Genomic DNA, 13,354 nt, shown 5'->3' with positions numbered 1-13,354 from the left:
ATGTATGTATGCATGTGTATTTGTGTCAATATTAACAGTTACTTGATGTAGGTGTTCAAAGGCAAGACTACTACTTAAAAATCATAGGGTTTTGGTTTTGATTGACTTTTGAAAAATAGATGGAAGGCATTGTAAACAATATACATAAGCCATATCAAATCACAGAGTTGCCCACTCACAACCTCTATTGATAAATTCAAACTTTAAAGCATATTTTCTTAAAAGTAAAAATTCGGCAATCATAGTAAATCAAAGCTACACATGTAAATCTCTGCTGCACTAAAGGTCAAGTATAACTAACTGAGAACAGCAAATTTATCATAATTAAGAGGGGGGAAAAAACATAGTACCACAGTTTGCCATACAATTCTCATATAAGTATTTCTAGAAAGCTCACAACTTTAAAAATGCATTATTTTTCTTCATATTGATCCCATCACTAATTCTTTTTTGTTTTTGCAATTACTTTTGGAAAGGTAACACTTAAATCATTTGCTCTTTGCTGACTCTGGTGGACCTCCTCCTACTAGGTTTCTATCACAATCCATGCTATGGCAAGTTGAATCACCTACGTCTCCAAGTTACTCAGTAAAGCAAAGCACTCAACAATCAGTGTGATGAAGTGACACTGGAAATACAACAAAAGGAGAAAGTGGCATAGGACTAAAATGAATGACAGATATGTATACTATGAAGGGACTTAACAGGTTGCCTAAACTTTGTGGGTAGGCAAAAATAGGCTTACAGTTGTTCATATGCAAAATAATACAAGAATTAATAAATATTAATACAAAGATAAACTGTTTTGCATCCTCACAATTGTAAACCTATTTCTGCCCACCCATGTGTGCGTGTGTGTGTGTGTGTGTGTGTGTTATATCTATTTTAAAACAACTTTTAAGAAGCAACTTCTTTTCTGATAATAGATATAAAATCCCATTGCCATTTCATGTTGGAATTTATTTGCTAAAATATAGGGAAATTCAAATAAGTAGGTTATCTTCAAATAACTATTTTTAAAAGATAAACAATAAAAACAAAGGAGCATCCATTTCTTAGTCTTGAAATAAAAAACAAGCAACCAGGTCACCCGCCTCACAATATCCATTTTCTTCATCTCAGAGCGGCCTGAATTTTTCACATTTGTGAATGTGCCCTGATGCCCATTTCTCATACTCACAATCCTTCCCTGCTGCCATCAATCAGGGCTTGAAATAAGGGCTTGTTATGAGGTATGGTCTGTAAGATATTGCCATCCCCTGTCACATAGCCGATGGCCCACTGTCCCAATCTAGTGCAGCTTAACCGGAAAATGTAACTGTAAAACATGAGGAAATTATGTTTAATCATATTTGAAATGTATATAAGTACTATACAATTTGTTAAGTTTTTTAAGGTAAAGAATAAACAGAATCATTTAGAATTCCTAATATAAATTTTCCTTCTAAATTATTTTAACACTGTTGTACTTCTCTATGTATTGATCTGTAACAGAAGCAATGATCATTTCATTTAAATATCTCCGGAGTTATATGAGAAAATAATTGAAGTTGTAAACTATCAAGTGATTTATTGCCATCACCATTAGGTAATGCCCTGGCTGGTGGTTAGAGCATCACCCCGTGTACTGAAGGTTTGCAGGTTCAATCCCCAGTCAGGGCACATACCCAGGTTGTGGGTTTGACCCCCCAGTCAGGGTGTATAAGGGAGACAACCAATCAATGTTTCTCTCTCTCACTGCCCCCCTCCACTCTTTCTTCCTCTGTCTCTGGAATCAATGAAAAAAACATATGCTTGGGTGAAGATTAAAAAAAAAAAAAAAGGAAAGAAAATGCTGGTGGTAGAAACAGCTATGACAAATTATTTTGGAAATTAAAAATAAAATACATGGGTAAAAATTTAATTTGTCCATCCTGACAGAAACTGAGCCAGTTTCTACTGTGGAATTCAATATACTATTTTATAATTTAAAAATTATACAGTTTTGGTTGTTAATAATGTGCATTATTATTGAAAAAAATGCTTTTTATTTCATGTATTCTAGCCATATATCTTTAAATAAGAGCTCAAAAAACCTGGTCTATAAATATTAAGAACCTCACTTTGGTTATAGAACCTTACAAAATAACTTCTCAAGAAAATGTAAAAACATTCTCCTAGACAGCCTGAAAACAGAATATAAACCCATCAATTACTGGCATCCTTAATTGGATCAAAAAATTCCACACAGCCTTATTATGACTGCCAGTTGGATCCTAAATAAAGCACAACCTGAGGAACCCCAATGTCCTTGGCAAAGGCCCAACTATTCCCTTTACCATGAAGCCAAAGAGATGAAATACTTTCCAAGACAAAGGACCACTTAAATAGATATATTTTGTAAAGAAAATATTTATCAAAATTATTTGATGTGTTCATTAAAAGAGTTTTCCTAAACACATTTTCAATGCCTTATCACACTTTACATATTATAGTTTACCACAGACTAAACATTTCATCTTTAACTGAAATAGAATAAATCGTTACAGGGCAGGTTGGGAAAAAAAGAAGACATCTTTTCAGAGAGTACTAACTTTTTATTCAGAGAACTATTCCAATAGTGATGAAACCTGGTTTTTGTTTCCAACACTGTCATTAATTATCTCCAGATCTTGAACCAGAGAACATAAAATGGACTGAGTTTCCTTATTATATTTATAGAATTGAGCAGGATAATTCCCCAAATAGTTTCTGTGTTAAATTGGTAAGACTGTATGGTCCCAACCATATCACATCTTTCAAATCATATTTCATGAACAAAAACATACTTTAATGCCAATCTAGACAGTAAAAATTATGGAAAATCTTGGCTTGAGAGGTCCTTGGATGAAACAAAATGACTCATCTAAGCCACTGTCCAAAATATCTGACCTGCTGTCATAGTCACAATGAGAAACAACTCTCCTTAATCTTAACAGAAGACTTCAACCTGAGCTAAATAAACTGTTGTTTGCACCCACTACCTTCTTTTTATATACCATACAAATTGTTAAATATAGAAAGGGGGAAATTTTCATTATAGAAAAGAAGAAAGGAATCAATAATAGTGGCTTGTACTTGAAAATACTTTTTAAAAAGACATCATTTATGCTACAAATTAAATAAAAACAATATTAGAAAAGGCAGACTTTAAAAAAACACCAACCAAATTCCTTCCTAAAATGAAATGATCTCTATTGTATATATAAAAGGCTAAACAACTGTCTGACCGGTAGCTATGACTTGCACTGACCACCAGAGGGCAGACACTCAATGCAGGAACTACCGAGCTGTAGTGACTTGGTAGCAGCGGTTTTTGGGTGACGCACCGCAGAACCGGAGAGGAGGGAGCCTGATTTCGGGGTGTGTCATCCGAGAACTGCCCTCTCACAATTCGGGACCCCTCGGGGGATTTTGGAGAGCCGGTTTTACCCCAATCCTTGCATGCCAGGCTGAGGGACCCCACCTGCTGGAGGGACCCCACTCAGCTGCAGATGCCCTTCAAGACGCGGCACCACCCCAGGTGAGGCCAGCTGGGAAGGGAGAGCAGGAGGTTGGCTCCAGGGCTTGTCAGGCCCCATCTCACCCAGTCTCACACCGCTGGCCACCTTCTAATTAATTTCCTTGCAATGTGCAGGAATCTGTGCACTGGGGCACTAGTCCCTATATAAAAAGTGTACACTCATGGACATTGAAATGGTGTCTCTGTACTAAAATGTGAGTGTGAGGGGACAGGTCTCCACTGTCCTTACTGCCATCCCCAGCCCGCCACTTGCCATGGCACAAATGGCTAGTATGCATCCGATGTACTCCTAGATGAGATGTAGGGAAATGCATTAACCAGGGAGGAGGCATTTTCTGATGCCAGATTTATCATTAATAAGGTGGGATTTCTTGGGAAAAGTCAAAAGGGCTGACCAAATAGTTAACCTCTATGCATCTGACACAGTTTATCATCTGGAAAATAAAACCAATTCTCAGCTGTAAAGAACCATGAGGTATAATGGAAGAAGTACTATTGGACATGAAATTGGCTTGGTTTATAACAATGGGTTATTTATGTTTATGTACTTACTAGAGGCCTGGTGTATGAAAATTCATGCACTGGAGGGGGGTCCCTCAGCTCAGCCTGCCCCCTCTCACAGTTTGGGAGCCCTCAGGGGCGGGAGGCAACCTGTTGATCAGGGGAAGGTGGTGCCCTCATCACACCTCTGCTGCTTGCCACTGCCAGCAGCGTAAGCCTCAGCTGGCCCTCATTACCTGAGCTTCGGGTGCCCCGGGTGGCTGGGCATCTGCCATCCACGGCTTGCCTGCACCTCGGGCGTCGGCTTGGCAGCTGCCATCCAAGGCTTGCCTGCACCTTGGGTCGGCCCTGGGTGGCTGGGTAGCCACCATCCAAGGCTTGCCTGTGCCTCGGGCTGGCCGTGGGAGGCTGGGGAGTTGGGGGGACTATGGAGGCAGGCTGGTGGAGCGGCCGGACCCGCCTAGGGGTGGGCCCGGCCATGTTGTGTTCCTGCTGCCCTGGCAGGGCTGCGAGGACTGGGTGCCGCCATGTTGTGGCTGTAGGCGCTGCCATCTTTGAGGGTGTGGCATTCAATTAGCATATTCCCTTTATTGGCTGTTGGTGCTGCCATCTTTGTGAGGGTGTGATGGTCAATTAGCATATCCCCTCTTCATTAGATAGGATATGTGTTTATATGTACTTAAGTTTATCATAGAGCCAAATTAAATGTCTTGAAAAATAAAAAATGAACATGGGCCCTAGACAGTTTGGTTCAGTGGATAGAGCGTCAGCCTGTGGACAGAAGGGTCCCAGGTTCAATTCTGGTCAAGGGCATGTACCTCAGTTGCAGGCTCCCAGGTGAGTGCAGGAGGCAACCAATCGATGTTTCTCTCACATCGATATTTCTCTCTGTCTTTCCCTTTCTCTTCCACTCTCTCTAAAAATCAATGAAAAAATACCCTCAGGTGAGGATTGAAAAAACAAACAAAGAAATGAATATGAGTCTTACATTCAAATATACACATACAATTATATACATAAACACAGGTAACTTGAAAATAGTCAATATGCTAATATTCTATTCCAATTTGAAAACCAGAACTCTGATAACTAACAAATTTCTAAGTTCATAAAATTACACAGTATTTTCTTTCACTTTATGAACATACATTTCAGAACAAGCACAATGTATCATTTTAAAGGATTCACTTAAGAAGCACCATCTCTTAGCATTTTCCTCCCTCTGCCCCCATGGGTGTTATTGATCTACTTAAGAGAGTCATAAAGGACTTTTCCTCTTTAGTACATCACATAATATGACTGCTGAAAAGTCCTACCTTCCAGGTTTAGTGCTGTATTTCTGCAGTCGTGCCTTAACTTCATCATACGTGAGAAATGCCATGTAACCCGGATGTGTTACAGCTAAGAAATTCCAATTCCGCAAAATAGAACCCCAAGGCTAAAAATATAAATAAAACATATTAACTAGATAATATCAGCTATCAATTACCAGCCCATTATTTAATACACTTACTAAAATGCTCTTTTATATTTTTTAAGATGAATATGAGCTTATGTGGTTGAGGTCAACTTTTATTATCTAACAGTAAATATGCAAAAACTTACTCTCATTTTGGAAGATGATAATTAGGCAGAAAGCATTTCCTAAGTATAGAAAACAGATAACAAAAAAGAAAAACCACAAAAATTCCCAATAAAGCACTGTGATAATTTAAAACTTAAACCACATCTCTCTTCTCTCCAAAACCCTCCAACTCTGAGAAAAGCAAACGTCCTTATAAATGGCCTAGAACAGTGGTTCTCAACCTTTCTAATGCCGCGACCCTTTAATACAGTTCCTCATGTGTGGTGACTCCCACCCATAAAATTATTTTCGTTGCTACTTCATAACTGTAATTTTGCTACTGTTATGAATCGTAATGTAAATATCTGTGTTTTCCGATGGTCTTAGGCAACCCTGCTAGCGGTTCTCAACCTGTGGGTCATGACCCTCAGGTTGAGAACTGCTGCTATATGACCCACAGGTTGAGAACCGCTAGCAGGGTTGCCTAAGACCATCGGAAAACACAGATATTTACATTACGATTCATAACAGTAGCAAAATTACAGTTCTGAAGTAGCAACGAAAATAATTTTATGGTTGGGGTGTCACCACAACATGAGGAATTTTATTAAAGGGTCACGGCATTAGAAAGGTTGAGAACCACTGGCCTAGAAGAACCTTACAGGTTGGATCCCCAGTTCCCTTTCTTCCCCACCTGCAGTGATTCTCCCACTTTCTGCCTCTTCTCCACGCATGCTGGCCTCAGTGTTGTTGGCCTGAACACAACTGCACTCTCTCACTGCAGAGCCTTTGCATCTGCTGACTCCTCAGTCTTAATTCTCTTTCTCTAAATAACCAAGATTGCTTTCTCCTCAATAGAGCCTTCTCAGACCACCCTATTTAAAACTGTTACCTATCAACACCCTGTATGTCTGTTTTATTCTCTACTGTACCTTTATGTGTCTCATTTTATAGAACAAGTAACCATATCACAGAATGTAAGTAATTTAGCAAAGTTTACACATCAACCATAAGCCACAAAGCGAAGAACGTGCCTGTGTTGCTCACCAAAGGGACGCCAGCACTGATGCCAGAAACAGTGATGAGACAGGACTATCCCTGTTGAATAGCTCCCGCTAATCAGTGACTTGTCTACAAGGCCCTGACTCCCAATCTGGTGTTCTTCCCCTGGTAACACATCCTGTACTCACATTTGGTTTTATCCTTGCACAATTATGAAATTATAAAAGGTTTACGGTTTAAAGTGAGTTATGTAAAAATCTTTCCCAGAAATACACACACAAACACCAACACAAGGTTTGTATCATTTTCTCTTTAATGTGATTAGCTGTCCCTCACTAGTTACCATGGCAAGAGAGAAAAGAAAGGCAATCAGTGACAGACAACTTCGCTTGAGGGTGTGACTGAATCATCTCGGCCACATTTTAAGGCCGAAGCTACATTTTTCCCAAGCAATTGGCAGCACACTGTATCTGTTGTGCCAGATTATTAACTCACATCTTCTACATGAAAGGGAAAAAAAAGGTGGTTTATGTTGCCAAGTGAAAGTTGTAGAAATAGTCATCTAGAAATGATTATTAGTAGAGGACTTCTGCTTTTGTTTGTTTTGAGACTTGCTTCTCGTAACTGTTAAGGGTTTCAAATTTGCAAGGCAGAATTCTTTAATGATTATATCCCTTGAGATGAGAATAACAATGGAAAGAATGATTTAGTAATGAAGAACTTTTTAACCTTTTCTGACAAAAGAACAATCTTTAACGCGTAGCCCCATCAAGCTGAAATATCTAACTGGGCAGACAGGAGCTCTACAGAACACTATTATGAGAGCATTGTCCATATACGTGAACAAAAGATATTTTTAATGTTTCTCTTAAGGCATGACTAAAAATTACATAAACAATGCGTGGAAGAAAAGCAGCATATGTTTTTTGGGGTTTTTTTAAACTGAGAAAAAAACTGATATTATAGGCATGGAGTTTTGTTTTCTTATGTTCTGCTTCCCTATCTAAAATGGACAAGGATGGAAAGAATATAAAATATTTGGGTCACTTCCACTGAAGTCCACACAAATTCACGGAACAGTTGTTTTTAAAAAGTGCTGAGCTTTATAGACAGCCAATGCACAGATCAAAATACAAGTGAAAAAAACAAAGTTTGAGTTTTGAGCCAACTGCTGCAGTATTTAGCAACCATTTATTAGGACTAATCCAGAGGGTCAGCTTCTACTGCAAAAATATTTATGTAATAGAAAGAGTCTGTGTACTGTTTTTCTTGTGAATGTAACCCACAGTCAGAAACATGTGGTAGCTATGTGTTATTGTGTTTTTTTTTAATATTTTGCCAACTAATGGTTTAAAGAAGGGAAAACAAAGTGCTTTGGAGAATAAGAATTATTTTTGCAATTTTGTTTTTAGAGATTAGAGGAAATCTTTTCACACACATTAAAACAAAATTATCTGGAAATTTTTAATGACTAATAATAAATAAATGAAGTGAATTCAGGAGACTAGTCCCTCCATTCTCCCCAAATTCTATTATTTGCAAAAACAGCTGTTTACTAAGTTACAACTTTCGCTGAAAGAAGGAGCCTCAGCTGGTCTGCCCAGATATTTTTTCTTACTATTTGTTATAATGAGTGATTTTCCTCCTCTTATTTTTCTCCCTATTCCATTGATGCTATATATTCCATGGTATGTCCCCCAAATCACTCATTCCTCACCATACTGCCCTCAAATGTATTGTCCCATTTCTCAGCAACCAATCTTCTCTAGTAGTGGCAGAAATTGAGGGAGAAGGGGAACAGCAGCCCCAGGGAGGGGGAAGAGAGAAGCAAAACCCTGTATTTCCATCCCAGGACTTTAGGACCTGCCAATCCATTTCTGAACTACCTGAGGGAAGAAGATTCAAGGCAGAAGAAAGAGGAAGAAATAAGCCATTGCAAGTTCTTTTCCGTGACTCCCCAGCATTTGTCCCAGTTTTGGCAGAATAACAGAATGAGGGAAGAGAGGAAGAAAGGGTAACAAGCATTCAGCTTTCTTACTTCATTTCCTAGTCATTCTCAACTTCATCTCCTAGCCTCTGCTGACTCCTTCTTCAAACCCTTATGCTAGTTCTCAATGTCCGACTCCCATCTTGAGAGGGTACCTTGCCCACTTTCAGATCCCACTCTGCTAAATACCTCACATCCAGCAACTGAGAGCTAGAAGAATTCACTGCCAATTAACCAGCATAGCACAGCTGCAGAAGAATATTTGTTCATGTAGTGACAAGTATTCACAAACCTACATTTTCATATAGAGTACACAATTATAACTTAAAATTATTACTCAATTTTTAAAGTTATATAGAAAAGATCAGTTAACAATCCACTTTGGTATTCATAGAACCAATTTTTTTCTTATTTTAAGTTACATGTATGATTACTCATTTGAATAATAAAACCAAAAGAAGCAAAATATCTCAAAAATCTATAGGGGCTAATTAGACTTCTTTAGCTACTTCTGTAGTTATGTGTCTTAAAAGGAACGAGGCACTGTATGGTCCACAAGGAAGAGTTCGGTTTTATCTAAAACTTGTCACAGTTGCTCTGCTTAAAACGATTCCTTTCTTCTCCCATTCTAATGGCATAAATAAGATATACATACCTTACTATATTAAGATAACTTGGGCTGTTTTAAAGTAAAACAGATTATAAGAAAACTAGAGGCCCGATGCACGAAATTTGTGCAAGGGGCTCAGCCCTTGCAGCCCTGGCTGCCTCAGCCCTTGCAGCCCCAGCTTCATCTGGAAGGTCTTCCAGAAGGTTATTCTGCTGTTCAGTCTAATTAGCATATCAACTCTTTATTACATATGATATGTGCACATATTAAATAGCAATTTGGTTAAGTGTTTAACCAACATTAAGTTGCCCTCATACTTTTAATATACTGTATAACTCTGAGTTAGTCTAGCGTTTAATATCCACACTAGCGAAGTCATCCAGGCTCCCCCCCAAAAAAAACACACTCTCCCCAGAATGAACAGTTAGGTTTAATGTATGAAAATAACCTTTGTTCTCTTCCTTCACAAGTGGGCAAGGCAAAGCTCCTGCTATTTAGAATGTCTTTAGAGTGCTAACTAAAGTATTTGGAAAATTATCAGAAACCTTTAAAGAAAGGAGAGGTTCCATTATAAAATGATCAATAACAGGAAACACATCCTTTTTCCAAAATTTATCTTAAAATCATATAAGCTGACAACCTACATATACCAAGGGAATAATCAGGAAATTGCAGTAAATTGAAAATAAGCAAAAGCACACTTTCTGTAGTCATTTATCTAATTTCTTATCCTATATGCCTAGGCAGAATTATGACTTTAAAGTTGTAATAAAGTAAAATGTATTCTATGAGTATTGCTGACAAGAGTTAATTTGCCTTCTGTTAACAGGTTCTTTCATAAATTAAAACTTAATCCCATCCAATCTTGTTTTCTTACATGAATCAGTCACCGATCCTTGCAGGCTAGTGCAAAGCAGAGTCATAAATCACAGAAGCAAAATATTTATAACATGGCAAACACAAAAACCAATATTGTACTCTTAACATTTGTTGAAAGCAGGTTTCAAAAAGAATAAATCCAACTAAGACTAAAATAATAAGAAACTGCCTCAGATTATAAGCAAGCCTGATTTCTGATCAATTTATCTCACTGACTATATAATTTATCAGAAAGATTTTAGGTGGGACTCTTTCATTTTATGACTACTTAAATTGAATCCCATAGATGGTAGGGCCAAATTTAAAACACAAATTTTAGGTATCATGTTCAGGAAAATTCCATTAAGACATACAAAAGAATAAAATTATAGTGTCCAGCTTTCCTCATATGATACCTGCTTCTCTGAAGACAATTATAAAGAACTAATTTTAAAAAAACACCATAATAAACAAGGTAAGACAGTTAATCTCAAAATCATATACATTAGGGAGAAAAGAGGGGAAAAGGCTTAATTTTCCAAAATAGATATTCGTTAAATGCCCTATTACATTGATGAAATATTACGTGGCAACTGAACATTGAAAATTATACTGATGAAAATATTTTTTGACATGGAAAGATGTTTATAATCTATGACTGAATGAGCAAAGCCAGTGGTAAAACAGTGCACAGAGTAATTGCCTATACTGGACAGGATAAATTTGCTATTTATTTCCAAGTTTATTCTTTACCTTCTCACCTAATGAAAGTGGGAGGAAATGGAGAGAAGTTAGGAGACAACCCCAGCAGATGCCCACCCATAAAAGTTGCATTATATCAATTATTGAGCCAAAAAGACTAACAAAGTAAAGTGAGAAACCAAATAAGGAATTCAAAACGAAGCTCCTTTGCATGAATCTTCTCAAAGCAACTGTTAGGCTTACAGCACCTGGTAGTCCAAACAAACTCAACATTTAGAGCAAAGACCAAAATGTAACATCAATGACTGGCTTTAAAATTATACACTACCAAAAATGAGACTATTTCCAATATGCTTGTGTATATGTGCATGTGTTTGTGAAAGAGAGATATAGACACATGTGTCCACACAAATGCACCTAAGCATTGTACATGCATACTAAAGAGGGAAGGATTAAGCAAAAGGAAACTTACCTGAAATAACCTGGTAAAAATATCGAATTCAAAAACTGAAATATAATCATTACATGTTAAATCAATTGTTGATTTTAGAGCCATAGCTTCCAGGCCAGAGCTAATTTGATGGACCTCATGAAGGCACTGTCTGAATACTTTCCATGGCACGATAGTTCTGTGCAAGAAAAAAAAAAAAGAGTAATTGAATCAAGTGTCATTTAAGACATACCTTCCATTGAACACACAATTCCATCATAATATTAATATAATTGCATTTGTACTAAAAGACAAATAGTTGAGAATATTGCCCATAATTCAGAACACATGCAATGGGTTTTGCTAGCTGGATTATATTTCATTTGCTAAGAATATGACTAAAATCTAAATCAATTTTTCTCTCAAACAGTTCTTGGTTATCAAGATATTTCTATAAATACATGTGAAAGAAGGTATTAGGTCAAAGTCCTGAATGTCTGAACTCATTGTGCATATAAGATTATGTAACTTAGAATCAAGTTAAATTTTCCCCTCTATTTATTTTCTTAAAATAATTACAAGACAATGGGTTCATTGCACCATTTATCTATCATCTTGAGAAAGACCAGGTGAAAAGTCATTAAGACATTTCAGCCATCACCCAAAGTTTTCTGCAGAGAAAAAAGCACATGTTATCTAACCTTTCATAGTAACACAAAAGGAAATATTAATATTTTTAACCAACCACACAAAATGTCTATCACATAGAATTTTATTTATTAAACACTTACTAATTTTTTATATTTAATATCATGTATCAAATATTGTTTTAGGTAATACATTGACATGGTTGAAAAATTTAGAACAGCACAGAATGGTAGCCATGGAAACGTCTCCCAACCTATCCCTACGTGACCAGTCTCCAACATTCACCCACATCCTCCCCACCATGAAAATAAGTAATACTCATTAATCATTCCTTAGTTAAGTTTTCTCCTTTAGGGATGTTAAATACCTACTCTTGAATAGGTGGAAGAAAAAAATCATATTTTTAACATTTGAAAGCTGCAGTTTTCACAATAAGACAGCATAAAGGTTATACATACCCTCTTATAAGATTGCATATATTTAAATTTTAGGCTTTTCTTTACCAGTATCTCTTCAGAAATAAGATTCAGGCAGAAGAGACTAAATTGGCTCCATCCTGTACCAATCCTCCCAAGAAAGCATCACCATAAATGTACAACTTTCATATTCATTCAATAAGTATCTACTGTGTGGTGGTCAAACTTGAGCACGCATCAGAATTATTAAAGAGATTGGTAATATAGAAATTGCTGATTCTCAACTCAAGATATTCTGATTCAGGATGAGTGGGGTGGGGCCTGAGACCTGGCAGTGGGGCAAGAGATGCTGGCACTGCTGGTCTGGGGACAACACGCTCCAAGTCACTGGTCTATTGTATCTATTAATTGCTAAGGCAAGTCATATTTCTGTGGAGAAATCTAACTATGCAAATACAAAATATCATCTCTGTTCTTGAAGAGCACATTTTCAGGGTATAAGTAAGATTGTAATGCAAAGGAATATAGAGGCAGAATGCTTAAGGAAAAGCTGGAGGAATTCCATAGAAGGAGCAGTCTGTGGCAAGATGAATAAATGAATGGAGTGAGGTTTACAATACCATGCTGCATATACAAGAAAGTTTAGGTTTGCCATAACATTACAAGAAAAAAATATGAGTCTGAATACATCAAAAGGTTTTTCTCTATGTATGAAAAAAACAGGAAACCACAGAGAACCGAAGAGAGACACCACATCAGACACCATTTAGAAGAAACGCGCATCAGGCTCTGATTAAGGTTACCAAAATGTTGCTGTTTTAAAAGAACAAGGAAAACTTTTGATAATATTAGAAGGCTATTGATTGATAGTGAAGTGCATATATGCATCTGTCCAGCTTCATTACAGTTAAGTGGAAGTAGTAACAACTAAGAAGCATATTTTCCTTCTCCATATTAAAGTTCTAAATATTCAACACATCAAAGGGACGTGAACCATGATATTCAATGTAAAAAAAATTAAAGAACTACTGATTTAAGAATATGTTTTATCTTTTGTATAGAGATCTTTAAAAAATGTGTCTTCTGTATAAAGTA

General features: G+C 37.0%; 1 protein-coding gene across 3 annotated transcripts in view; it reads right to left on the bottom strand.

The window, feature by feature from the left end:
* The window catches only part of CBLB (Cbl proto-oncogene B), a 226,173-nt gene that overhangs the window by 100,993 nt on the left and 111,826 nt on the right, over positions 1-13,354 (bottom strand). For all 3 annotated transcript variants that reach the window (XM_079767368.1, XM_079767367.1, XM_079767369.1), the window contains exons 5-7: positions 11,238-11,394; positions 5,359-5,480; positions 1,181-1,318 (exon numbers count right to left, since the gene is read on the bottom strand). In XM_079767368.1, coding sequence (XP_079623494.1) covers positions 1,181-1,318; positions 5,359-5,480; positions 11,238-11,394 — 417 coding nt within the window. The remainder of the gene's footprint in view (positions 1-1,180; positions 1,319-5,358; positions 5,481-11,237; positions 11,395-13,354) is intronic.

The sequence above is a fragment of the Cnephaeus nilssonii genome (assembly GCF_951640355.1).
Source record: "Cnephaeus nilssonii genome assembly, chromosome: 3".
NCBI lineage: Eukaryota > Metazoa > Chordata > Mammalia > Chiroptera > Vespertilionidae > Cnephaeus > Cnephaeus nilssonii.
This window is presented reverse-complemented; position numbering and strand designations above follow the sequence as displayed.